Consider the following 27,298-nt stretch of genomic DNA (forward strand, 5'->3'; position numbering starts at 1 on the left):
CTATATATGCTGTTGTTTAGTCACTAAGTCGTGTCCGGCTCCTTTTGTGACCCCATGGACTGTAGCCCACGAGGCAACTCTGCCCATGGTGTTTTACAGCCAAGAATACTGTAATGGGTTGCCATTTCCTTCTCCAGGGGATCTTCCTGACTTAGGGATGGAATTCATGTCTCCTGCATGGGCAGGTGGATTCTTTACCACTGAGGCACCAAGGAAACCCACACCTATGTACATTTAACTGATTTTGGACAAAGGTGCAAAGGCAATTGAATAGGGAAAGGAAAGTCTTTTCAACAACTAGATATATAAGGAATTAATACTGATCTTTATAACACACCATGCATAAAAATTAACTCTAAATGAGCCACAGACCTGAATGCAAAACCTATAAAACATCTGGAAGAAAACGCAGGAAAAAAATCTTTGCAATTAGAGATGGCAAAGTTTCCTTAAATAAAACACAAAAAGCACAAAACATAAAAGGAAAAAAATGATAAAATTCTTTTTATTTTTAATGATAAATTTAAAACTTTTGCTCTTCAAAAGATACCATTAGGAAAATGAAATGCAAACCACTGACTTGAGGAAATAGTCAAGATATATGTAACAAAGGAACTGTATTCAAAAAAAATTTAATAGTGAGACAAAACTTTTTTTTTTTGGTGGCAAAAGACATGAACACACATTTGACAAAAGAAGATATATGAATGACCAATAAAACACATAAACAGATGTTTTACATCATTATTCATCAGGAAAATGCTAATTAAAACCAAAATGAAACACCACTACACACCATTAAAGTTGCTAAAATTAGAGACTTACTTTCATACACTGCTGGTAGGAATGTAAAATCATACCACCGACTTGCAAAATAATTTCTTAAAAACTTAAACATACTCCTGACATATGAGCTAATCAGTCTAAGATGGTAAGTACCATCTTATAAATATATATTGTGTTAAGTATTTATCAAGAGAACAAAAATATTTTTCCACACAGATAACTTGCACATAATGTTCATGGCAGTTTTATTCTAACACCCTCATACTGAAAATAATGCAAACATCTCTCAGGTAGATGGCTAAACAAACTATGGTATATCCATAATGGAATTCTTTTTAGCAATAAAAACTATTTTTCACTCAAAATCATTATTCTGAGTGAAAGAAAGAATGCAAAAAGAGGACATAGTGTCTGATTTCATTTATATAAAATCCTAGAACATGCAAACCACTGTACAGTGACAGAAAACAGGTCAGTGGGTGTCTGGCAACAGGCGTGAAGGGAGGAATGAATTGCAAAGGGACATGAGAAAACTTATGGGAGACAGGGAAACTTATCTTGATTGTGGTGACAGTTTCATGGGTACTTACATTATGTCAAAGCTGAAGGTACCCTATACTTTCAATATATGCAGCCAACTGCACTTCAATTATACCTCAGTGAAGGTATAAAAATAATTTAATGGGAACAGGCAGTCCTCTAGGGCCAAAACCCACCATACCAAACAATGGGAATAATCTCTACCAGAAAGACCTGATAGTATCAACAGGCTATAAAGAGTCAAGTCCCAATTGACTCCTCTTAGGTAACATCCTCATAGGAATTTCTATACAGTCAATGTTGGACTCAGACATACCCAGCTCCCTGCTCATGAATAAGCATGTGTATAGTGAAAAATCAACTAGTTTATATGTCAGCATGATTAACTTGAGGATTAAGTCATTGTGGACAGGGAATTCTCTCTCCAGGTTTCTTATTTTTAAAGCACTCAACAAAAACAATTCTCAAGTATTTTACAGTACCTATCAACTCAGGGTTCATTTATTTTTTTATTATTTATTAAAAACCAGATTAATATCAAACTTCTTTATCCTGGGGCTTCTGTGGTGGCTCAGTCAGTAAATAATCTGTCTACAATGCAGGAGACCCGGGTTTGATCCTGGGTCTGGAAGATCCCCTGGAGAAGGAAATGGCAACCCAGGCCAGTCCAGTGTTCGCATGAAGAATTCCATGGACAGAGGAGTCTGGTAGGCTACTGTCCATGGGGTCTCAAAGAGTCGGACACAACTGAGTGACTTTCACTCACTCACTCACTCTCTTTCTTTCCATAAATATGACAAGAAATAGCTTTTGGCTTCAACAATGACTATCATAATGGTAGTGACTTTAAAATAATTTGTTGTTTAGTCTTGGCTTCTTATCATGAAGATGAGAAGTTTAACCTATTTTCAACTCCTTTCTGATCTACCAAGAACTTTTAAGAGCCCCTAGTTCATTCTCTAGGTGAAAATAGTTATATTTTATTAGAAAAATATTTTAAGTTCATCTCAGTATCATCTGCAGCCTTTTTTTATTCTACCCAAACCTTAAACACTGATCTTTTCCACGTTTTCATCCTTTACTCTTCTAGTCTCAATTCTCACCAGTGATTCTCAAACTTCACAATATCCTAGGCCAGTTAAAAATAGGGATTCTGATGCCCAATGATTCTGATTATCAATGGATGAGAGCCCATAAGCCTTTACATTTCCTAACAATTACCCATTTGCTATTCCATTAAAACCTTTTACAAATTCACATTCTGTTATTTCTTCTGAAAAACAAACAAAAAAATCCTTTTCCTTATGGTTAAATGCATTATTCCCTGACTTTCAAGTCTGTTTAGGAGTGATTTGCACCAGCAACCCTTCCCTTCCAAACATCACTCCCCTTCCCAAAAGACTATATATAATTCTTGAAATAAAAATATTTCATTACTCAGTATTGTGTTGATCTTGTGTTTTTCATGTCTGTATATCTAACCTATCACACAACTGACATAAAGCAGGTATCTAGTAAATGTTATATGAAGGAATTAATCCTTTCTGAATATCTCCTGAACAAGAATTTTTTTTGGTATTAACGAATATGGAAAAGCTTAGCGCATTCAATATACAATATAATAAACCAGCCTTGAAGCCAAGTAGTTTGAAAATATAAGTACTTCTTAGTCATTTTCATCAGTCCTTCCCAAGTTCATCAATGTATTCTTGAGTACCTATACGATGTCTAAAGAAATGCAGGGCTACACAGTCACACATTCCATTTTTATTATAATCCGTACTTTTTTTTTGCAAGGGACGTTTTCCTCCCCCACACCAAGATTAGACCTGCACTGTCTAATCAGATGGCCACTAGCCACAGGTGGCTATTTAAATTTAAGTTAATCAACATACAATTTAAAATTCAGTTCCTCACTGCTACTATTCACATTTCCAGCGCTCAAAAAGGATACGTAGCTAGTGGCTATCACACTTGACAGTGTGGACGTAGAATATTTTTATCATCACAGGACGTTCTACTGGACAACACTGGTGACACAATTATAAATGGACTGCAGAAAACCTCACTTACTTCTTAGCTCCCACGATCCTCGTGCTCCTCTGCTGCTTAAAGGGTGTGGGTCCCGGGGTCTAGCAAATGGTAAGCACATGAGTGAGTGTATGCTAGGGACCTCTGAAACTTGACCACAAAAAGATGAATCCCCCTGCGCCAAGAACTGAAGCTCTCCCAGGGCTACTACTGAACACTGAACAAGGCAAGACTTTTTAGGGAAAGTGCGCCGCTCTACCTACGGGGTCAAGGTAGGTGACACCACCAGAGCCTTCATCTCTTCCATTCTCAAAGCCCTGGTCCAAGAAAGACTCTAAACGGGAGACGGAAAGACAGGACAAAGGATATGGGAGACATCAGGGATGTAAAAGGAATAGAGACTAACGGTAATCTGATGAGGAACTTAGTCCAAGGGGGTGGGGAACGGGCAGCAGAAAGTGGGGGGGAAATACGGGGGCTCACAGATCTGACCTAGAAGGGTGGGGCCTACGCTGAGCTCTGAGAAAACCGACTCTGAGCTGGGGACAAAAGCGAGGCACCGCGTGTGGCGCGCTCGACAGCGCTACCCCTAAAGCGTAACGGTCAAACCGAGAAACTCACAGCGGGCACTGCACCGAGTCTGGAAGACATCACTCCCTCTCCACGCCCAACAAATTCACCCAAGGGCTCCGGCCAGACCAACGCCACTTCCGCTCTCCTCTCCGCTCCCGGATGTAGAGTCGGGTCCGCGAGCCCGGTGGCGAACGTCTACTTCCGCCTAGCAGCTTCCGAGGGGGCTGCGGCAGGGGCGAGTCACGTGACTAGCCCCCCTTTCCTCTGAGACCCCCGCCCCGGCAGTGCGCGGTGGGACCCGGGAAACTGGGGGTGGGGTTTGGAGCGTCAACTTTGGCCTGTGAGCCCCTCCCTTTCGTTCCCACGGTTTGCACAACCTCTCCTGCCCTTCCGGCGCCCCCAGGCTCCACCCCGCGAGAAGAGTGGTCTTTCTTGATGCACAGGAAGGTCAATTATTGCCCTTTATTTATCTTAGGGAAATGACAGACCCATTCCCGCTCTCCCTCCCCCCAGGTAGAGAGACGAAGAAGCTCTTTCATTGCTGAGGGCTTAGGAAGTGGAGGCCTTGGCCGAGTAGGAAAGAAGCCAGGGCCGCTCAGGGGAGACTTGAGCTAGGCAATGAATAACGGGGGCGGGTCTCTTCCATCTACTAGCGTCAGGCCTCCAAACTTGCCCTCCTTTGGGGATTTTTGGTGTGGTCTCCAGGAGACGTGTTAGAGTTACTCTTGAAATCTTTACTCAAACCATGTCTGGGCCTCTCCCTAGGGGAGCTGTGTTTGAGTCTCTCCTTGAGGGGATTGTTGTGGCTCCTCTCAGAGGGACTTTGTCCGCTCCCGTCAGAGGGCTTGTGCTGTCTTCTCTCAGAAGCACTGTGTTCTCTCCTCTCAGAGGAACTGCGACGAATTTTCTCAAAGAGACTGCGATTGCTCCTCTCAGAGGGACTGCGACACCTTCTCTCAGAGGGACTGCGACATCTCCTCTCAGAGGGACTGCGACATCTCCTCTCAGAGGGACCTCGATAGCTCCTCTCAGAGAGACTGTGATGGCTCCTCTGAGAAGGGCTTGGATGGCTCCTCTCAGAGGCGCTGCGATGGCTTCTCTCTGAGGCCCTGCGATGGCTTCTCTCTGAGGCGCTTCGATGGCTTCTCTCAGAGGCACTGCGATGACTTCTCTCAGAGGCACTTTGATGGCTCCTCTGAGAAGGACTTTGATGGCTCCTCTCAGAGGCACTTCGATGGCTTCTCCCAGAGGCACTTCGGTGGCTCCTTTCAGAGGCACTGCGGTGGCTTCTCTCAGAGGCACTTCTATGGCTCCTCTCAGAGATACTGTGCTGGCCCCTCTCAGAGGGACTGTATTGGCTCCTTCCAGAAGAGTAACATGGGGTTCTTTCCCTACTGAAGCCGAAGCTCTGATGGTTTCGTTCCTTGTGTGTGGGTTTCCCTTTAAGGTGACTGTGTGAGGTCCTCTTCATAAGAGAACCAGGTTGTAAGAGTCTCCCTCCAGCATGAACTCTGATTCCTGGTTTGAAGTTCTTGGACTCCTGGTTAGAGATTTCATTTCTGTTAAAGTTTTTCTTAGCTCTGCTACTACTGTCATTTTGAACAGGACCCAAACACTGGCTAGTTGAGGTGTTTTTGAGAGTGGTACTTCTTTGGGAAACTGTGGGCTTGGGTAATTGCTTAGGTCTGAGTTGGAAAGAGCTATCCCTTTTTGGTTGTTGAGCTGGTCTGAATTGGTCTGTTTCTTCCCACCGTGTGCTCTCCTGCTTGGTGACTGACTCTGATTGCCTTAGCTTGAGAATTGGCATCCTGTGTCTTTTGCTGTCTCTTGTTAAGCAATAGTCTCTGGCTTTTTGTTTTGGAAGGTAGGTTTTGCTTGACCAGAAATAGTCTGACCTTGCTGTGTCCTCAGGCTTCTGCCCAGCCAAAGCCATAATTCTGTGGGCTGTTTGAATTGCCTGCTTTAGGCCCTGAAAAAGCAGTTGAATAAATTTTGGATGGGAGGATTTCTTAGGTTGTCTTTTTAAAGAGGCGGTCGTTGTCTGAGATGCTCCACTCCTCTTCCTTCTTAACTGGTTTGGTAATTCCCTGGAGGAACTCTGTATTATAGCTCTACCATTTGTGTAGAACTTTGTATTTTGTGATCTAACTCCCTTGGGGATTGTTTTCATTGGATATTTTGAATCATGAGTCTTTTTGGTTCTCACTTTAGCCCATTTTTCATCCTGATTGCTTTCAGAGTCACTCTCTGATAGTGAGTGAACTTGAGTGAACTCATAGTGTCCAGGCTCTCTAATTTCTGTCTTTTCTATTAGGCTAGAGCTGTCATATTGCCTTCGCCTGATGTGGACTTCTATAGGAGAAGGAGACTGGGAAGACCCAGACTGGAAATCTATTGTAGAAGTAGGACTCTTGGAAGCTCGTGTGTAACCTTTGGCTTTCCTTAATGATGTTGATCTAAGGCTCCTTGGCGTGACTGGTCTGTCTCTTCTGTGATACTTTGGGAGCTGGGGTCTTTTACCAGTTCGCAACCTAAAACCAAGATGTAACCTAATCTCTCCATGGCCTTCAGGAGTGCTTACAAGGTGAAGCTGTGGATAGATAAGAAGGTGAGGCCCAAAAGCAGCCTGTAATTTATGACAGCAATTAAATCCTGAACATCGGCCACACTGTAGGCAGATAGGATATTTTAGGACCAGACCTGAAGCTAAAGGTGGAGGTACATTGGGGGGTATTTGACTCCTCAACAGTTTTGCTGCTATTTTTAGCTGTAAATCTTGTAGCAGCTGGAACTGTTCTGAGAAGTCAGTCTTGGCCTGGGAAAGATAACTTGGCTTGAGGGAGTGTTGGGACTCAAAAATCCTTGTCTGTGAATCACTCTGTGAGTTCTCAGTCTCTTCCATTGGAACAGAATCTCTCCTGGCAAAAAATATGTTGAGGGAAGACTCTGACTTTGCTGGGGCAGGAGGCTGACTCCCTGTGCATGAAACAGGCACGTACTGAATGACTTCCTGGGATATATTGCAGGGTTTTGAGTTTGTTTTCTTTATTCTCGTTCTACTCCCAGAGTAGTGCTGTATTATGGAGGGCATGGAACTACGTGTCCACATCCTTAAGGGTGTTTTTTTTCCATGACCATGGCATGAAGTATGTCTCTGAATGTAGTTTTTGACCACTGAAGGCTGAGAAATAGTACCTTGACCCTTTTCAAATAATCTCTCAGAAGATGTCATCAATTCAGCTGGAACCCCAAATAAATTCTGAATAGATTGACAGGTATCTTCAGTGGCTCTTTCTGTTAAAGATGTTGGAGAAGAAAGCTTCCTTTCCATAGTGGTCCCCAAGACATTCCCCAGCATTAGCATATTGGAGAGATATTTTCTAGCTAGTCGTGGCCTCGAGGAGCGACTCTCCCAGACATTCCGTTGCCTGCCCAGGACAGGCCAGGAAAGGGCTCTTTGAGCCCCTGACTCTGCCTGGAAAAACCTAGGTGGTGATATCCAGTCTTGTGGTGAATGTTGTGAGGGTCTCTGGAGTGAGCTTTCTGACTCCTCCACATGTTTCCTCTTAGTCCTTTCATTAGGTATGACATCCACTCCTGACATCTCAGAATTTGAGTTTTTTACAGGAATAACTGTCTCATCAGGGGATTGGTTATGAAGGGATAAGGAAAAAGTTGAAGATTGTATCATATCAAGGTCTATAAAAGACTCCTCAGGTTGCAAAATATCTGTCACAAGGTTTTTTATATCCAATACACTTGATACTTGCGGCATCTTAGAATCCCAAAAATCTAATTCAGATGTTCTGACAGAACTTGAGCTGAGTGAGTCTGAAGAGTTGTGTAGAAACCTAGAGAAATAATTCCCTATTTGTAAATCTTCTTCTGATGATCCCTCCTCAAAGTCCTTATTCTGACACACCTCATTTAGATTCAAATCCTCAGATTCCATGACTTGAGGAGGTCCTGTTTTTACCCCTGTAGATTTCACAGCCCGAAGCCCTTGTTTATGATTTAACACTGTAGGTGTCTTGAGTGTACATGTTGGCTGTGTGGTTAATTCTGCAGATTTCACTTCAGTATTTGGCCTTGATGTTAATTCTACAGATTCTACTGGTTCTTGAAGATGTAGCCTTGGGAATAAATCCAAGTAATTTGTTGCCTTAAGCCCCACTCCTATTGGTTCTGCAATCTGGGGAATTGGCCCTGGTGCTAATTCCTCAGATTTTACAATTTGAAGTGGTGGCCCCACAGTCTTTACAATTTGAAACCCTGTCAAATCCATTCTTTTCAAAGTTTGGTACTTTGATTCTGTGCTTAATTTCTTAAATTTTGCATTTTGCAAACTTAGGCCTGAGGTTGAAGGTCTCACATCTTGTGGTTTTGAAGTCAACTCAACACAGTCTACCATTTGAGAGTTTGGCCATGATGTTAACTTTACAGACTTCACAACTTGATATGGTGGCCCAGGAGTCACGTTCACAGGTGTAGCAACTCTGATGGGAGCTACTGGCTTTACCCCTATTGCTTGAGCAACTTGAAGCTGTGTCTTTGTAGAGTTTGTGACTTGTTCTAATGGCTTTGGACTAATCCTCATGAATTCTGTAATTTGACCCAGTAGTCCTGGGGCTGTTTCTAAGTATTTCATACTTTGATTCTGTGACTGGGTTAGCTTCATTTTTCCCTCCCCTTGTTCCCATGTCTCAGTGGTGACCTCTGCAGATGCTGTGTGTCCTGCAACTTGACCTATTTGCTTCGCCTTTAGGAATTGCTTACAGGTCAAACCCATAGACCCAGGAACTTGATATTGTATCCCTTCTGACATCTCTGAAGATTCTGGGACATCTTGAAATGTCCTTGTAATCAATGCTATAGACTCTCCCCTTGGCAGTTTTTGCTCGGAGATCACCTCCACAGATTCCTGGGCTTGAGGGTAGGGCCTTGAATATCTCTCTGCATCAGTGGTTTTACTTATTGGTTTTGGACTCCTTCCAAGAAATTCCTCCCCTTGCAGCTTTGTCTTGAAGGTCAACCCCATAGTTTCTGTAATGTGATTCTTGGGTCCTGAAGTCATCCCTTCAGATTCCACAACTTGCTGCAGCTGCCCTGTATGTGACTCCTTAACTTGGGACCCTGACTGAGAGAGCAACTCCAGAGTTTCCAGGATTTGGTGGCTTTTCTTTGGTGTTAATTCTAAGGATTTTAAACCTTGATTCCTTAGCACTGGAGTCAGATCAACAAATTCTGGTACTTGAAGATTTAGTTTCAGAGGCATTCCTGAAGCTTTCATGGCTTTTCCTTTTGGTTTTTGGGTCATCTTCACAGATTTCTCTACAGTTTCTGTGTCTTGATGTGCCAAACTTTGTGGCATTTTTGAAGAATCTATAACTTGATAAATTGGTATTGAAGTCAAACTAACAGATTTAGGGACTCGATGCATTGGCTTTGGAATCATCTCTGCATGTTCTACAAACTGATGCCCTGGCCTAGGGATGATTTCAGAGGAGCCTGTCATTTGAGAGCTTGTTCTTGGAGTTAGATCCTCAGATTTTGGTCTTTGAAACAGTGACTCTGATGCTAACTCCACAGATTTTATAGCTTGTTGCAGAGACAGTGAAGATGATTTTGCATGCCTTGTGCTTTGCAACTTTGGTTCTGGAGTAAACTCCAAATGTTTCACACCTTGTTGCTGTGATTCTGGAGACAAATTTGAAAATTTGACACTAGTCAACATTGGTCCTGGTATGAAGTTCTTAGTTGACTCTGGTGCCGAGATTCCTGATTTGACACCTTGCAATCCTAAAGTGAGCTCTTGGCAATTCATGCCTTGCTCTTGAGACCCTGGTGTCAACTCTACAGATTTCATATTTTGAAGACATGGTTCTGGTGCAGAGATCTCAGATTTAACACATTGTGACCTGAGACATGATGATGATCCTAAAAAGTTCATACTTTGAGATTGGGGCAGTAGGTTTGACTTCATAGATTTCACATCTTGAGAACATGGCACTGATACAGATACTACAGACTTCTGCCTGAAGCAAGAAATCAATTTATTAGAATTCACATCTTGAGGTTGTATCTCTGGTTTCAACTCCAGAGGCTTCCCATCTTGAAAACATGGCTCTGGTGCAAACACCACAGATCTTATACTATGCTGCCTGAGGTGTGAGGGCAACTCCTCACAATTCATACCTTGAGGATGTGGCCCAGAGTTTAACTCCATAGATTTCACTTTTTGAAAGCATGGCTCTAGAGCAAACACGTTCCATTTCAAATTCTGCAGCTCAGAGTCTGAAATCAGTTTTGTAGAATTGGTACCACAAAGCAGTGGCTCTTTGTTCATCTTCATAGATTTTATATCTTCAAACAGTTGCTCTGGTAAAAATAACATAGGTTTCATAACATTTAACTGAGGGCCCAAAGTGAACACAGACTGCACAACTTGTTGCTCTGACCCAGCATGGTTAACCAAAAATTGGACTTTTGGAAACTTTGTCCCTGAAGTTAACTCAGGAGATTTTGCTTCTTGCAAGTGTGATTCCAGGTTGAACAACATAGATTTTGTACCATGAGATTCTGGCCCAGGGTTCATTTCAGAGGGTTTCATACCATGCATCTGTGGCCCTGGATTAGACTTTACAGAACTTAAGTATTGAAGTTCTAACCCTGAATTCAACCCAGTAGAATTCACACCTTGCTGCTGTGGGTCAGAGTTGAACTTTGTTGAGGTTCTACCTTGAGACTTTGTCCCTGGAGTAAATTCACATTTTATGTCTTGTAAATTGTGCACAGGGTTGAACATAACAGATTTTATACCTTGAAGTTCTGGCCCCGGATTAAAATCAGAAGATTTCCTACCTTTACATTTTGTCCCTGAAGTTAACTCAGGAGATTTTATACCTTGCAAGTGTGGCCCACATTTGCACTTCATAGAATCTACACATTGTAATTTTGGCTCTGGATTCAGCTCAGAAGAATTTTCACACTGTGTCTGTGGGCCAAGGTTGCATTCTGTGGGTGTTACACTTAGAAACTTTGACCCTGAAATCAATTCGGATTTCAGACCTAGGCAGTGTGGCCTAGGGTTGAACACCGTAGATGTCTCACATTGATTCCCTGTACATGACTTCACTTCAGATCCCATATTTTGACATTTTTTCCTTGAAGTTGACTCAATGGATTCTATACCTTGCAAAGATGCCCCACGTTTGCAACCCATAGAATTTAAACATTGTGATTTTGGCTCTGGATTCAACTTAGAAGACTTTGCACCCTGCATCTGTGGCTCAGGGTTGCATTCTGTGGGTGTTACACTTAGAAACTTTGACTCTGGACTCAATTTAGATTTCAAACCTTGGCAGTATGGTCCAGGATTGAACACCATAGATGTCTCACATTGATTCCCTATACATGGTTTCACTTCAGACCCCATATTTTGACATTTTTCCCCTGAAGTCAACTCAGGGGATTTTATACCTTGCAAGGGTGGCCCACATTTGCAACCCATAGAATTTAAACATTGTAATTTTGGTACTGGATTCAATTCAAAAGACTTTGCACACTGCATCCATGGCCCAGGGTTGCATTCTGTGGGTGCTACACTGAGAAACTTTGACTCTGGACTCAATTCAGATTTCAGACCTTGGCAGTGTGGTCCAGGATTGAACCCCATAGATGTCTCACATTGATTCTCTGTGCCTGGATTCACTTCAGTTCCCATATATTGACATTTTTCCCCTGAAGTCAACTCAAGGGATTTTATATCTTGCAAGGGTGGCCCACATTTGCAACCCATAGAATTTAAACATTGTGATTTTGGCTCTGGATTCAACTTAGAAGACTTTGCACACTGCATCTGTGGCCCAGGGTTGCATTCTGTGGGTGTTACACTTAGAAACTTTGATTCTGGCCTCAATTCAGATTTCAAACCTTGGCAGTGTGGTCCAGGGTTGAACACCATAAATGTCTCACACTGATTCTCTGTGCTTAGTCTCACCTCAGATCCCATATGTTGACATTTTTTCCCTGAAGTCAACGTAGATGATTTTGCTCCTTTCAGACCTTGGCAATGTGGTCCAGGGTTGAACACCATAGATGCCTCACTTTGAAGCTCTGTCCCTGAATTTAACTTAGAAGACTCCATACCTTGAAATTTTGAAACTGAAGTTAATTCAGAAGAGCTTGTACCTTGCAAATGTGACCCAGGCTGGCATCCAGGTGGATTTACACACTTAAGTTTTGGTTCTGAAATGAATGCAGAAGAATTCACACCTTGCAAATCTGGCCCAACGCAGAGCACCTTAGATTTTCTACCTTGATGCTCCGTACTGGGATTCAACTCTGAAGATTTTGTATCTTGCACTTGTGACCCAGTGTTGAATGGTGTGTAATTCACCCATTGAAGTTGTGGCCCTGGCTTCAGTTCAGAGCATTTCCCACCTTGTAATTTAGGCTCATGGTTAAATTCCAGCAATTTCTCATCTGGAAGCTTCATTTCTGAGCTCAACTCAGATTTTACCTCTTGCAGCTGTGGTCCAGGATTGAACTCTAAAGATTGAATACCTTGGTGATTTGTTCCCAGACTCAAATCAGAAGATTTCATATCTTGCAGTTGTTGGTCAGGATTGAATTCCAAAGACTTCACATTTTGAAACTTAGTCCCTTTGCATGATTCTGAAGATTTTATATGTTGTGAATGTGTCCTAGGACTGAACACCATGACTTTTACACTTTGAAGCTCTTGCCATGGATTCAACTTACACGATTTCTCATCTTGCTTTTGCTTTCTAGCATTGCTCTTAGACGATATCCCACTGTGAATCTTTGATTCCAAGGCCAACTTACAGGATTTTGCAACCTGAAATTCTAGGCCAGGATTGACTTCTGTAGAGTTCATCAACTGAAGCTTTATAGGCCCAGAAGATTTTGCACCTTGCAACTCTGCCACAGGGTTGAATTCCATAGATTTCACACCTTGAAGGTATGCCTTTGATGTCAGCATAGATAATTTTCTATCTTGTAACTGTGGAGCTGAGTTGAACCCCAAAGATTTCACATCTTGTACCTTTGTACCAAGAGTCAATTCAAAAGGTTTCATATCTTGCCACATTGGCCTGGTGATGAATTCCATAGATTCTCCACTTTGAGGCTTTGTCTTTGGTGTTAACTCTGAGGATGTCATACCTTGCAGAGGTGGAACAACAGATTTCAAATCTTGAAGCCTCCACCCTAGCCTCAAATCAGATTTATCACCCTGTCTCTGTGGTTGAGGGTTGAACTCCACTGATTTCACACCTTGAAGTTCCCTCTTCTGGGTTAAATCAGATTTCCCACATTGTAACTTCAGTCCATGATTGAGCTCTAAGGAGTTTTCATCTTGAAGCTTTGTCCCTTGAGTCAATTCAGAACATTTTTTACTTTGTATCTGTGGTTCAGAGTTGAACATCGATTTCACTTCCTGAAGCGTTGTCCCTAAGACCGCTTCAGAAGATTTCATACCTTGAAAGTGTGGTCTAGAACTTAACCCTTTAGATTTTACATGTTGAAGCTTTATACCCATGATCAGTTCAGAACATTTCATATCTTGTAAGTGTTGGCCTGAGTCTGACTCTACTGATCTCACAACTGGAATCTTCCTTGTCAAATCAGGTTTTGCACCTTGTAACTTTGGACTAGGTTTCAGGTCTACAGACTTCACACCTTGAAGCTTCTCCCTTGGGATATCTTCAGACAATTTCACACCTTGCAAGTTTGATCCAGACCTGAAATTCATAGATTTTACACGTTGAAGCTTTATACCCGTGATCCACTTGGAAGATTTTATATCTTGCAACTGTGGACCTGACTTGAGTTCCACTGATTTCACTTTTTGAAGCTTTGACCCCAGTGTCAACTCAGATTTCACACCTTGCGATGGTGGCCCAGATTTGGACTTTGCAGATTCCACATCTTGTAACTTTGAGTCTGAGATTAATTGAGAAGATTTCTCTCCTTGAAATTGTGACTCAGAGTTGACCACCAATTTCACATTTTGAAGCTTTGATGCCGGGATCAGCTCAGAAGATTTCAGAACTTGCAACTGGGGACAGGGGCTAAATTCTTTATGTTTTACATCTTGAAGTTTGGCCTTTGAGGTCCACCCAGAAGAGTTTACACCTTTTAACAATGACCCAGGGTCAAAATCTGTATATTTGACACCTTGAGTCTTTGTTCCCACAGTCAGTTTAGAAAACATTGTACCTTGCAACTGTAAGCCAGGGATTAGTTCAGTAACTTTCTTATCTTGGGACTTTGTCTCAAACGGTGGCTTAGAAGATTTTAGACCTTGACACTGTGGCCCAGTGTTGAAATCCTCAGATTTCACACCCTGAAGCTTTGGCTGAAGAGTCAACTCAGATGACTTCATACTTTTCAAGTGTAGTGGGGAGTTCAACTCTATGGTTTTATCACTTTGTAATTGTGACCCTTGGCTTAATACCTCAGATTTCATCTCAGGAAACTGTGGCTCTTGTGTAAGCAGTGGAGACTTCACACCTTGAAGCTGTGTTCCTGGGGCTGCCTGTAATGGTTTCACTTCTTGAAGCCATGGTCCTGGGGTCAACATAGGAGATTTGCCATCTTGCAAATTAAGCCTAGATTTGAACATCATAGATTTTATATCACAGAGCTTTGACTTGGGAGTCAGGTCACATGATTTCATACTGCTAAACTGTAGACAGGGTTTCACATTGAGACCTTGAGCCTGAGACTCTTGGAGTGATGTCAAAGATTGTACATCTTGAAGCTTTGGCCTTGGGGTCAATACAGATGATTTCATATCTCTCAACTGTATCAACTCTGTCGGTTTGACACACTGAGGTTGCAACTCAAGATTTAGCAGAGATTTCACACCTTGAAACACTGGTGCAGGCATCCACTGAACAGTTTTCGTACTTCCAAACTGTGGCTTTTGGTTTAACTCCACAATTTTCATACCTTGAAACTGTGGCCCTGAGGTTGATGCCAAAACTTTTCCTTCTTGCAACTGTGGTCCTGGGGACAACTCAGGAGTTTTCACCCTTCTCAACTGTGGCCCAAGGTCGAACTTCAAATATGCTGTACCTTGAATTTTTGGCCCCAGATGCAATTCAGATGACTTCGCATCTCTTAACTGTGTTGAAGATTTCAACTCTACAAATTTGCCTCCTTGAGGTTGTGACTTAAGACTTAACCCTGCAGATTTCACGTCTTGGAACTCACATCCTGGTATCCACTGAATATGTTTCATACTCTCAGGTTGTGGCTCTTGTTTAAACTTAGCAGTTTTCACATCTTGAAGCTGTGGCTCTGAAGTTGACTTTGAGGATTTTACTTGGTGTAACTGTGGTCCTGGGGTCAGCTTGGAAGACTTCATACTTTGCAACTGTGGTTCAAGTTTTAACTTTTTAGATTTTACACCTTGAATATTTGATTCTGGAGTCAATTCAGATGATTCCCTACCTTTCAACTGTAATTCAAAGTTGAGATCTACTAATTTTCCATCTTTAAATTTTAGCTCTGGAATTAACTCCCAAGACATCCCATCTTCTGACTTAGACCCTCTCTTCAGTGACTCTGAATTCACACATTGCTGCTCTGGTGAGATTACAGATATCTCACTAACCTGTTTTGGCCCAGGAGTTAAGTTCACAAGTGCCGTCTCTTGAAACTGTTGCTTTGGGGCTAAATCCACAGATTTTACTCCTTGAAACTTTTGTCTTCTGCTCGCATTCACAGATTTTACTACCTGCTTCTTTAGCCTTGGGGTCAACTTCATAGGTTTTGCAAATTGCAGCTCTTGATCTGGAATCTCCTCTACAGGTGTTAAACTTTGAAGCTTTGGACATGGGGTTAGCTGCAAAATTTCCACATCTTGCATTTGGGGCTTTGCAGTCAATTCCCGAGGTTTCATACCTTGCAGTTGAGGCCCTTGGAGCAATGACCATGGTGCCAAAAACACAGAATTCTCATCTTGCATCCTTGGCCCAAGTTTCAATTCCATAGCTTTCACATCTTGCAGTTGCGTTCTTGGGATGAACGTCACAGTTTTTAATCCTTGATTTCTTAAGGACAGTGCCAACACATCAGATTTCACACCTTGAAGCTTGGAATCTGAGGTGAGTTTCACAGATTTGACATCTTCTCTCAGTGGTCCTGAGGTTATCTCCACAGATTTTTTATCTTCCAGCTGTGGACTTGGGGTTAGCAATGTAGATTTCATACCTCTTGGATGTTGTCCTGGAGTTAAGACTGCAGAGTTCACATCTTTCAACTCCAACTCTGAGGACAGCAACTCAGATATTAAACCATGAAGTTTTGAGCCTGGGGTCACCTCTACCGGTTTCACATCTTCCCCCTCTGACCCAGGGGTTAACACCATAGATTTAACATTTCCCAGTTGTGGCTTTGATGTTAACTGAATGGATTTCATACTTCCTAAATGTGGTCCTGGGGTTAACTTCACAGATTTTGTATCTTCCAGCTGTGGCTCTGGCATTAGTGCCTCAGATTGTAAACCTTCAACCTTTGAGATTGGGGTCCTCACTGCAGGTTTTACATCTTGCATCTGTGGTCTTTGGGTCAATCCAGAAGATTTCATAACTTGTAACAGTGGTCTTCTTGCCAACTCAGAATAGTTTACACTTGGCAACTGGAGTCTAGGAGACACCTCCATAGATTTTACATCTGGTCTCTGTGGCTCTGAAACTAATTTATAAGAAATGTCACCTTCAAAGCTTGACATTTGGTCTGCTGCTTCACATTTTATGCCTTGGAACAGTGGCTTTGGTCCTAACATCTCAGGCTTAACCCCTTGCTGTTCAGGTCCTGAGGCCAACTTCATAGATCTTTCTCCTTGCACCTTTGGTTCTGGAGTTAACTCAAAAATCTTCACATATTGTAGTTGTGGCCCTGAGTTTAATTCAGAGGATTTCACACCTTGAGACTGAACTCCTGATGTTAGGTCACAAAATTTGACATCTTGTAGCCATGGCCCCACCTGTTTCACACCTTGAAGCCCTGGAGACATCTTTGCTGATTTAGAATCTTGAAGCCCTAACTCTAGAGTTGTCTCCATGGAAGTCACACTATGAAACGGTGATTCCGGGATTTGCTTCCCAAATTTGACACCTTGAAGCTTTGGTCCTGAGGTCAATTCAGAAAATTTGACATCTTGCTGCCTTGACCCTAGGTTCAGTTCCTCAGATTTCATATCTTGAAATTGTAGTTCTGAGGTCAGTTTCACTGATTTCATGCTGTGAAACTGTGACCCATCAATAGACAGAATAGATTTCATATTTTCAACTGGGAGCCCTTGACTTAACTGCAAAGATGACTCTGTTACAAATCCTACAGGCTTTGTATCTTGAAGCTGTGTTCCTGGCATTAACTGCACATGTTCAAAACCTTGATGCTGTGGGTCTGGAGTCAAATCAGAAAATCTGACACCTTGTAAGCATGGTCCTGAGCTTAGTTCCGCGAATTTTGTACTTTGAGTTTGTGGTTTTGCCATCAACTGTATAGATACAACACTTTGATGCTTTGGTCCTGGGATACAATCTGACAATTTTATTTCTTGCATTGGGGAACCTGGGGTCAATTCATCAGATGTCACACTGTGATGTGGAGACCCTGAGATTAAATCTAAAAGTCTTTCTCCTTGAAGTGGTGGCTCGGGAGATAACTCTGAAAATCTTACACTATGCAACTCTGGTCCCAGGGACACACCTTGGAGCTGTACCTCCTGAGTCAGTTCCTCTGGTGTCATACTTTGTAGCACTGGCTCTTGTATTGGCTTCTCTGATTCTACCATTTTGGTAGTAGTTGACTGTTGAATTAAATTAACATATTTCATGTCTTGTAGTTTTGGCTCTGATTCCAACTGCCTGGATGTTACTTCCTGGAACTGTGGCTCTGGAGTCAACTCGGTAACTTGTGGTTTTGGTCCTGTAACAAACTGTTTAGATTCCACCACTAATGGGGATGACTCGGAGGTTAACTTCACATATTTCAAATTTTGCAGTAGTGGCTGTGATATCTCATATTGCATCCTTGGTTCTAAAGTCAACTCCAGAGATTCTTTTTCTGAATTTGGTTGTACTGGTATTACCTCCTGGATGTTTTCAACTGGAAATGCTGCTAACCCCACATTTTCTGTGTTTGCATATTCTGACCTTAGGGATATCTCTGATGATTCTGTATCTTGAAGATGTGGCCTTAGAGGAGTCATTCTTGCAGATTCTATAACTTGATCTGTTGGTTTTTGCACTAATTGGGGCAAATTAACTTGGGGCAAAGCCTCAGAAATCAGTCTTACAGTTTCTGTGTCTTCACGATCTTGACCTGGAGTCAACTCTGAAAATTTTTGAAAACACAGCCTGGGCATCACACCACCAGGTTTCAAGACTACAGATTCCTCCTCTTGTGGCCAGCTCTCAGCAGCTAACTCTGTAAGTGCTATGTCTTGATGCCTTGGTCTGGAAGGTAGACCCACAGATTTCAGTTCTTGTAAATGCAGTTCCACAGTCACTTTCCTTGATTCAACATGTTGTAACTGTGACTCAGGAATTAACCTACTAGATTCTTCCAGTGGTATATGTAAATCCACAAAATTATCATCATGCCTTAATGGCCCTAGAGTCAACTCCTCAGGTTTTATACTTGTGGACTGTGGTTCTGAGGTCAATGACACAGATTTCACATTTTGAAATCGTGGTTCTGAGATAAGTTCCTCATAGTTCATAACCTCTGAATATGGTCCTAGATTCGGATGAACAAACTTCGTATCTTGAGGCTCTGGGGTCAACATCTTTGATTTCATACCTTGCATCTCTGATCCTGGTACCAACTCCAGAGATTCTTGTGTAGTGTGCTCTGACACTGGAGTTTCGTCCATGGCTCTCACACTTTGGAACATTGGCTCAAGAGTGCCCCTGAATGACATTGAGTTCATCTGCATAGATGCTTGGCTCAATGACCTGGGGGTACTTCCTAAAGATGATTGTATCAACCCCATAGACTCTTTCGCATGGTGACCAGTGTCAGAGGTTAGCTTTGCTTCTGTTTCTGAATATCCTGGTTCTGAGATCATCCCTAAAGATTCTGAAGCTTGATACCATGAGATCAGTCCTTCAGGTTCTGTGACTTGATGATTTGGTCTGGAGTCTACCTCTACAGAGTTTACTGCTTGAATGTGTGCTCTTGGGATCAGTTCCTCATTTTTCATACTTTCTACCTGTGTCTTAGGAGTCAGTCTTGTGCTTTCTACCATTTGAGGAGTTTTTACATCTTCAAGCAATGGTATTGGGGCTGTCTCCTCGGATCTTATATCTTGTGACCATGACTTTGGGGCCAACTCCATAGGTTTCACATCTTTTTGTACTATTCTTGGAGACAATTCCACAGTTTTTATACCTGGAAACTCTGATGGTAGAGCCAAATGACCACATTCCATACATTGCAACTGTGAACTGGGGACCAAATCTATAGATTTCCTACTTTGCAACTGTGGTGCTGGAACTAACCCAGTAGATTTTTTACTTTGTTGTTGGGGTCCCAGCATCAGTTGGATAGATTTCGCACCATGAAGCTGAGCCCCTGGGGCTGACTGCACAGATTTCTCATTTTGCCCCTGTGGTGTGGTGGCCAACTCCTCAGGTTTTACACTCTGCTGTTGTGGTTCTGTGGCCAATTCTATAGAGTTCACAGTTGAGACTGGCTGTCTGTAATTTCCCAATTCTGGGACTGAACCTGTGGTTATGTCTACAGATTTCATATTTTGTGACTCTGGTGCTAAAACCAGTTTCCCAGACTTCAAATTTTGCAATCTTGGGGATAATGTCATAGAACCCATAACCTTAAGTTGTGGGATTGATTTCATCTCTCTATAGTTCACATCTTGAACTGATGTAGTAGACATTTCTGCAGATTCTGTGACTTGAGGCAGTGGCTTTTGGCTCTTTCCCATAGATTTTGTACCTCTACCCAGTGACCTTGGGATTGTCCCTAAAGATTCCATCATTTGATGATGTGAATGTGTCACCTCTGCAGATTTCTCCATTTTTAGCCAGGAGTCAGAGGTCAACTCCATAGTTTCTATGACATGATGACTTTGCCTTGGACTCATCTCGGAATACTCCAGAATTTGATGCCATGGGGTCAACCTTGAAGACTCCGTGACTTGATGAGATGGCCCTGGTATTAATGCCATAGATTCTGTGCCTCGATAATACGGTTGTGGAGTCATTCCCTTAAAGTCTGGCATTTGAATACATGACCCAGGAGTCAATTCCAGACTCCTGGAGTTGGCTTGAGATATTGGGATCACTCCTCCTGATACCATGACTTTATGTGGTGGCTTTGGAGGTAAGCCCACAGATTCTACCACTCCAAGTGTACCAATAGTAGTAAGAGAGCTTGAAGTCAAACCATCTGATTGAATTGCCCTTTGGGTTATATTTGCAATTTGAGACTGTGTATCTGGGATCAAACCCCCAGATTCTATAACATGTGACTTTGTTGGTGGAATTATCCCCATAAAGTCCATAGCTTGTAATAGTGCTACTGGAGTCACTTTCATGTAATCCATCACTTGATGCAGTGGCCTGGGGATCATTTCAAGTGATTTCATATTTTGACATACTGGCCCTGGAGTAATCTTCAGTGATTCTGTGACTTGACTTTGTGGCCTTGATGTTACATCAACTAATTGCATAACTTTATGTGGCCTTGGGGTTATTTCCACAGTTTCTATGACTGCATGTCGTAGTCTTGGACTCATCTTTCCTGATTGTATGACTTGATGGTCCAACAATGTACTCCTTTTTACTGACTCCACAACTTGATATCGCATTGTTGGGGTCATTCCCATTGACTGTATGATAGGTGGATGTGATTTTTTAATCATCCCCATAGAATCCATGACTTGAAGCAATGCTATCGGAGTTACCTTCACATTATCTATGACTTGATTCAGCGGTCTTGAAGTTATCTTTCTTGATTCCATAACCTGCTGCTGAGGTCTTGGGGTTACCTCCACTGATTTAATGACTTGATATGATGGTTTTTGGTTTACATGCACTGTTTCCATGGCTTCCATTGGTTTTACAACTTCATTTGATGGCCATTGGAACAAACCCACAGATTCTATCACTTCTGAATGTGAATCTGGAATCATCCCCATTGAATCCATGACTTGAAGTAATGCCAGTGGAGTAACTTTTACACTATCTGTGACTTGGTATGGTCGCTGTGGGGTCAGCTCCATATTAGGCACCTGGGTCTGTTGCTGCTGTATCCTTTTTTCTGGAAGACCTAAGACCCTCTGCTTTATATTAAGCTCTAGCACATGTTTTGGGTCCTTCTTCAGTAAAGTCATTTCCTCTTGAGTGATGTCAGCTCCTAAGCTTTTGGGAGGTAGAATATCTATTGATGTCATTAATGGCCTGGATGCAAGGATTTGCGGGCCATATCCAGGTTGTGACTGCTTACCTGGGATAAGAGTCTGAGAAATTCTTGTTTCTGTTCTATTTAATCCAGATTCCACTCCAGTGTTCCCCTGGAGCTGAAGAGATGGAAGGTCTGGGGATTCATTGTTGATATTTTGCTCAGTGCTTTGATGAATGGGCATAGATAGCTGGATTTGGGGTTTCTCTGGTTCAGGGACTCCTCCTTGCACCTCAATTAAATAATTCAGCATTGCCCATGATTCCCTCACAGGCAGAGGCACTGTTTGTTCCCGCAAAGTACAAACCTTCCAAGCCATATGTCCCTCTAACTCCCACCTAGCCAAAGGAGAGAGCTGGATTGGAGTTGACCCTGACAATAGTGGTCTCTCTTTGAAGATAATATTTGGCTTATAATCTGATGTCAAATCACTCTCACTCCTTCTCTTATCCTTTGTTTTTTCTCCTTGTCTGTGGAGATCTGGGGATTCAAAAAGAGAGTTGATAAAAGTGCTTTGATGGCTTAAGGATGAAAGAGTTTCCAAATTCTGAAAAAATTCTGATTTCCCAAGCTCTGAAAGCCTAAAAGAAGGCAGAGATCTGCCTTGGTTCCTGAACACAGGAGGTTGATTTTGGGGTAAAATAGGTAAACTACGGCTCCGGAATTGCCAAGTTGTTTCTTCAGAAAAGACAGGAAGGTGAGACAGGCTCGAGCTGTAGGATGATCCAGAGGAGATACTACTGTCAGTAGAATGTTCTGCATTCTTACAGTCACAACAGGGTAGAACAGGCTCCTGAGCCACAAAAACAGAGGAGGTGGAAGAAGAAATCATATCCTGTGGTTCAGGCAAACCCAATTCCATAAGACTTGATCTAAGAAATAAAGAGAAAAGTTCCCATTTGTTTTGAAACAGGAAAAAGTAGGAAAATGGAAAGACAATGGCCATTTTGAATGCAAAATATTTTGGACTGAGGGAAAACAAAAAAGGTGGCTTTCCCCAACATTAATTGCTTATTTATGGAAAGAATTCCTCCACCAGGAAAAAGGGAGGCATTTGTCCCCATTCCAATCAGAAATGATTCACAAACCAGTGGTTCTTAAACTTTGCCCCACTACGAAAACTAACCATCTTTCTTCTCCCTCCCCCTCTCTTTTCCTCCTTCCCTCTCTCCCTCCCTCCCTCCTTCCTTCACTCCCTTCCTTCCTCCCTCTTAAAAGCTCTACCACTTTCAACCTCCACTCAGAAACCACCTGACCTTGTACTTTCCAGGTGTTGGAAGATCTGTTGAAGACTCCTGTCCATTGACCAGAGTACATATTCCTGGGTCCATCCCACAGGGAGTTCTGAAAAACTGGGTGCAGCAGAGTGTGTTAGTGTAATTGAAGTGATATTAATATACTGGTAAGAGAACAATGAAAAAAGAGACTTAGAAAGGAGACAGCTATCATAGTGAGGAAAGTGAAACAGAATCCCAGGTATCTTACTCCTGACTGTCACAGGATTTATCAGTAGGGTAAGCTGAAGAGAGAAAAAATAGGCACAGAGAAGATTGATTTTACTCACTGTTTCAGGTTAGCTTCAATGCAACTCATCCTGAGATTTTTTTCCAACTGTGGATCTGGGAGTAGAGGTGAAGAATCTGTTAGAATTATGACTCTTGGCCTTACCTTAGTTCAATCCCCTCATTTTGCAAATAAGGAAACAAAGACAAAACCATGCCTAAGATCAAAAGGCTAATTAGTGGAAGAGCTCAGATTTAACCAATGTCTCCTTTTGTTTGTTTCTCTTTTAAGCTACAGTATGCTGTCTTCACCATGTAGTCACTGTAAGCCATTGGAAGCAGCAGGAATAATCATGGTAAGGAGAAGTGGGGAAAACAGAGAAATACATATCTTTGGAGGAAAAGATATGTATTATCCAGTCTCTATGGTAGAGAAAAAAGGTATCAAAACTTCCTGGACCAAACTCTTCACAGTTACCCCCTCTCACAGAGTTTCTTTCCTGATACTTTAAATAAGCTTTGCACAAAAGGAGATTAGGAAAGAAAGTATGAGGATAGAGATGAAAGAATTCATGATTCTTTTCATTCATGAAAAGAATTATGAAGCCATTTACATTTCTTCAGAAGTGTAGTTGCTAGAAAGAGTAGGCATATTTCTTCCAATAACACAATCTTTTCAACCTTCTTCCTTCTACCTGCTATTACAGGTTAAAGTCTTAAAGCAGACCCTGCAGTTGATTTGTCATTAGTCTTGAACTGAAGAATAAAAGATCTTTCTGACCTGTGAATTTCTGGATCTTTTTCAATATATGCTGCTTTGAAGCCTAGAAAGGCACAAAAAGAACAGATAAAATCAAGTAATGCTCTAGGTTAGAGACTTTATTGATAGACATAAATATAAACAATTGGCATTCATAAAGACAGCAACAGTTACTTCATTCATTTAATACTGAATCATTTATTGAGTACTTACTATGTTCAATGTGATGTGTGGGGTGCTGGAACTGTAGAGATAAATATGATTCCTGTGTTCTAGGAACTTATAGTAGGGAAAAGAGAAGTCTAAACAGGTAAGTTACAATAGGAACTTATAGTAGGGAAAAGAGAAGTCTAAACAGGTAAGTTACAATACCATGGGGTAAATGCTGTAACATAAATAGAAATGTGAGGGCATAAAAAGGATAGTGATTAACTGCCTGGGAGAGAAAGGAAGAATTACTCAAAGATGTTACCATTTGAACTGGAGTTTGAAGAATCAACAGAAGGTTTTTAGGTGAAGAAAGAGCCATCCAGGCAAGCAGGACTATCACTGAGCATCACAATTGTCAGGTACTTTTTTTAAATAAGTTAATTTTCGGCTGTGGTGGGTGTTTGTTGCTGTGCTCAGGCCTTCTCTAGTTGTGAAGAGTGAGGTCTACCCTCTCTCTCTAGTTGTGTCTCGTTGGCTCTAGAGCAGGAGCTCAGGAGTTGTGGCACATGTGCTTAGTTGCCCCACGGCATATTGTATCTTCCCTGACCAGAGATCGAACCTGTGTCCCCTGCATTGGCAGGCAGATTCTTAATTCCTGGACCACCAGGGAAGTCCCTGTCAGATGCATCTTTGCTAAGTAGTGAAAGATGAAGCTGAAAAAATAGGTGGGAAGCCAGATTATATGGGATTTTCATTTCATCCTGCAGGTCAGAATTTCCCATCCAGTAGGTAATAAACTCCTAATATTTCTGCAAGGGTGTTCCAGGTGCTTTTGAAGGCAGAAGTGACATTGTTACAATTTCAACTAAACATTTTTTTTTCTTTTCTTTAAATTAGGTTATCAGTCTCTGAAAGTGTATTAAAAGAGCCTACAACAATTAGTTGGGAATTCATGAATATGCTGATAATGAAGAAACTCAGTTTATTACTCAGTAGAATAGTCCTAGATGCAGTGGTAGTTTTTACTTTTAGACAGTTTAAAATTGATTTTATACTTCATGATATGTTATTTACATCCATAATGGACTGTTGATTAAAAAATAAGCAAAAGGAAAATTAATGTTGAAATACAAGTTGATATATTTACATATAACCTTTCTCTATTTTTATCTCAAAATGATCTCCATGTATTATAGACCTAAAATAATCTCCCATTATGAAACACTTGGTAATGCTGAATAAAATACAACAAACATCTTTTTAAATGCAGAATGTAGCTCCTTACAAGAAAGTAAGGGAAATCTCCAGGCCAAAAATCAGGAGAAAACTGAGAAACAAGAATGGAAACTTGTTAATACTTAAATGCTCTCGGTCATTTGCAGTGTCAGCCACTGAGGGAACAGCAAGGTGGGGACAAAGACAAGGCCTGTGTGAAGTGGTATTTAAATGAGACCCCAGGGAAAAAAAGCCAGGATTCACAAATTACTACACACTTGGTAAAAAGGTAGCTAGAAAAAAATGCCACCAGGGCTTCCCTGGTGGTCCAGTGGTTAAGGATCTGCCTTGCAATGCAGGAAGTCCTTCCTCAAAAAATGCAGTTCAATCCTTGGTAAGGAAAGATTCCACATGCCTCAGGGAAACTAGGCCCAAGTGCCACGACTGCTGAAGCCTGTATGCCTAGAACTCCATCTCCCCCAACAAGAGAAGGCACCACATTGAGAAGCCATTGCACCACAATTAGAGAGTAGCCCCCACTCACTGCAAGTAGAGAAAACCCGAGCAGCAACAGAAACCCAGTACAGACAAAAAAAGAAAATTAAAAAAATATATATTGCCAGACAAGGAAGCTTGAACTCTGGGTGGGGAAAAAGCCTTCTTTGAAATTTTTAACCAAGAATCTACCCTCATACTGATTTGAAATTCTAATTTATATGCCCTGTGTAGTCAGGAGCCCTCAAACTGAAAATAAAAGTGGGCCTGGGTAAAAGGCAAAAGTAAATATAAAGCTCCTTGAAAATTGAAGTAGAAGAAAAGAGAAAAGAAAAATAATTTGAATAACTGTAATAATAAATGTGAAACACCTAGTGAAATGGTTAACTTCTTAGAAAAAATATAACATCAAAATTGGGGAAAAAATAGATCGAGTAGGACAGTAAGCATGAAAGCAATTGAAATGATAATCAAAGACATTCTCCATCAGAGCTAATGAAAGAACTCACCAAAGGTTTCTGAATACAAGCACAACTTATAAATGTCTTATAAATGCATTTCTCTACTGTAGCAAAAAATCTAGACAAATGTAATTTTAAATAATGAGAGATATTTTTCACAATAGCAATAAAATGACCAATACCAAGATATTAACTAAAAAGACAGAACAGCATCATGTAAAAGATTATTAGAGCTCTATTAAAGGACATAGAGCACAGTCTGAATAAATGAAGAGACATTCTAGGCTCTGGCTGGAATAATTTAAGATTATAAAGATGTCAGTACTCCCCCAATTAAATTATACTTAATACATTCCCAATTCAAATTTCAGTTGGACTATTTCAAGGACTTGTAAAAAATATCTATAATTTGTATGGCTAAATAAAGGTCTATTTACAGCTAAATCAACCTTGAAAAGAAGAGCAAAGAAAGGACTTGCTGTACCAAAAGCTAAGACACACTACAATATATAGTAATAGAAACAAGAACAAGTAAGCCAATAGAACAGAATAGAGAACTCAAAAGGGACTCCTATATATATGGCTACTTAATATGAAAAAAAGGAATTCTACAAATGAATGGGAAAAAGATTCTTTAACAGATAGTGATGAGAAAATTGGCTCAATATAAACAGAAAAATAAAATTGGATCACTTTCTAATACTGCATATAGAGATGTACTCTAAATGTATTAAAAACTAAAATGTGAAAGGTAGACTAGAAAATTTAAAAAAAAATGTTGGAGAAAACCATTGTGACCTAGGGCACAGAATAACGTCTTAAAGAAAATACCAGAATGGGGGGGAAAAATCCATAGAAGACTACCATATCCAACTGGGACAACAAAATGACAAATCTGCCACTTCTAACCTCAGAGGCCTGAAGGGAAAGTTGCCTTGACCCTGAGAAGTTAAGAGGACTGGAAGGAAGTATCTGAGAAGTTGTAACTACAGGTTGTTCAGTTCAGTTCAGTTGCTCAGTCATGTCCGACTCTTTGCGACCCCATGAATCGCAGCACGCCAGGCCTCACTGTCCATCACCAACTCCCGGAGTCTACGCAAACCCATGTCCATTGAGTCGGTGGTGCCATCCAGCCATCTCATCCTCTGTCATGAACTTTTGTGTAATTTGCAGCTCAAGTTCACATCATCTGCATGGTCCCCAAACCATGATTTTGAAGTCATCCTGGATTGATGGCACCATAGTCTAAAACAGATGAGATACTCTCTGAGAAAGATCTTCATCCTAAACCTCAAACAACTACCATGACTATTGTTGTTGTT

General features: G+C 41.5%; 2 protein-coding genes across 5 annotated transcripts in view; both read right to left on the minus strand.

The window, feature by feature from the left end:
- Positions 1-4,192, minus strand: part of ZNF512 (zinc finger protein 512) — a 28,613-nt gene extending 24,421 nt beyond the window's left edge. The window contains exons 1-2 of one of the 4 annotated variants that reach the window (XM_043469064.1): positions 3,979-4,192; positions 3,400-3,458 (exon numbers count right to left, since the gene is read on the minus strand). In XM_043469064.1, coding sequence (XP_043324999.1) covers positions 3,400-3,458; positions 3,979-4,008 — 89 coding nt within the window. In that variant the 5' untranslated portion in view covers positions 4,009-4,192. The remainder of the gene's footprint in view (positions 1-3,399; positions 3,459-3,978) is intronic. The other 3 variants (XM_043469063.1, XM_043469065.1, XM_043469066.1) reach the window with 3 other exon arrangements.
- C5H2orf16 (chromosome 5 C2orf16 homolog) overlaps positions 4,008-27,298 on the minus strand; it is a 38,945-nt gene continuing 15,654 nt past the window's right edge. The window contains exons 2-15 of the mRNA XM_043470355.1: positions 23,623-23,719; positions 22,958-23,012; positions 22,650-22,745; positions 20,440-22,265; positions 18,693-19,431; positions 14,103-18,149; positions 13,952-14,024; positions 12,460-13,807; positions 12,121-12,294; positions 11,575-11,862; positions 10,627-10,998; positions 10,051-10,125; positions 4,604-9,939; positions 4,008-4,154 (exon numbers count right to left, since the gene is read on the minus strand). Of these exons, the coding sequence (XP_043326290.1) occupies positions 4,008-4,154; positions 4,604-9,939; positions 10,051-10,125; positions 10,627-10,998; positions 11,575-11,862; positions 12,121-12,294; positions 12,460-13,807; positions 13,952-14,024; positions 14,103-18,149; positions 18,693-19,431; positions 20,440-22,265; positions 22,650-22,745; positions 22,958-23,012; positions 23,623-23,719 (14,673 nt within the window). The remainder of the gene's footprint in view (positions 4,155-4,603; positions 9,940-10,050; positions 10,126-10,626; positions 10,999-11,574; positions 11,863-12,120; positions 12,295-12,459; positions 13,808-13,951; positions 14,025-14,102; positions 18,150-18,692; positions 19,432-20,439; positions 22,266-22,649; positions 22,746-22,957; positions 23,013-23,622; positions 23,720-27,298) is intronic.

Source organism: Cervus canadensis, chromosome 5, assembly GCF_019320065.1.
Source record: "Cervus canadensis isolate Bull #8, Minnesota chromosome 5, ASM1932006v1, whole genome shotgun sequence".
Taxonomy (NCBI): domain Eukaryota; kingdom Metazoa; phylum Chordata; class Mammalia; order Artiodactyla; family Cervidae; genus Cervus; species Cervus canadensis.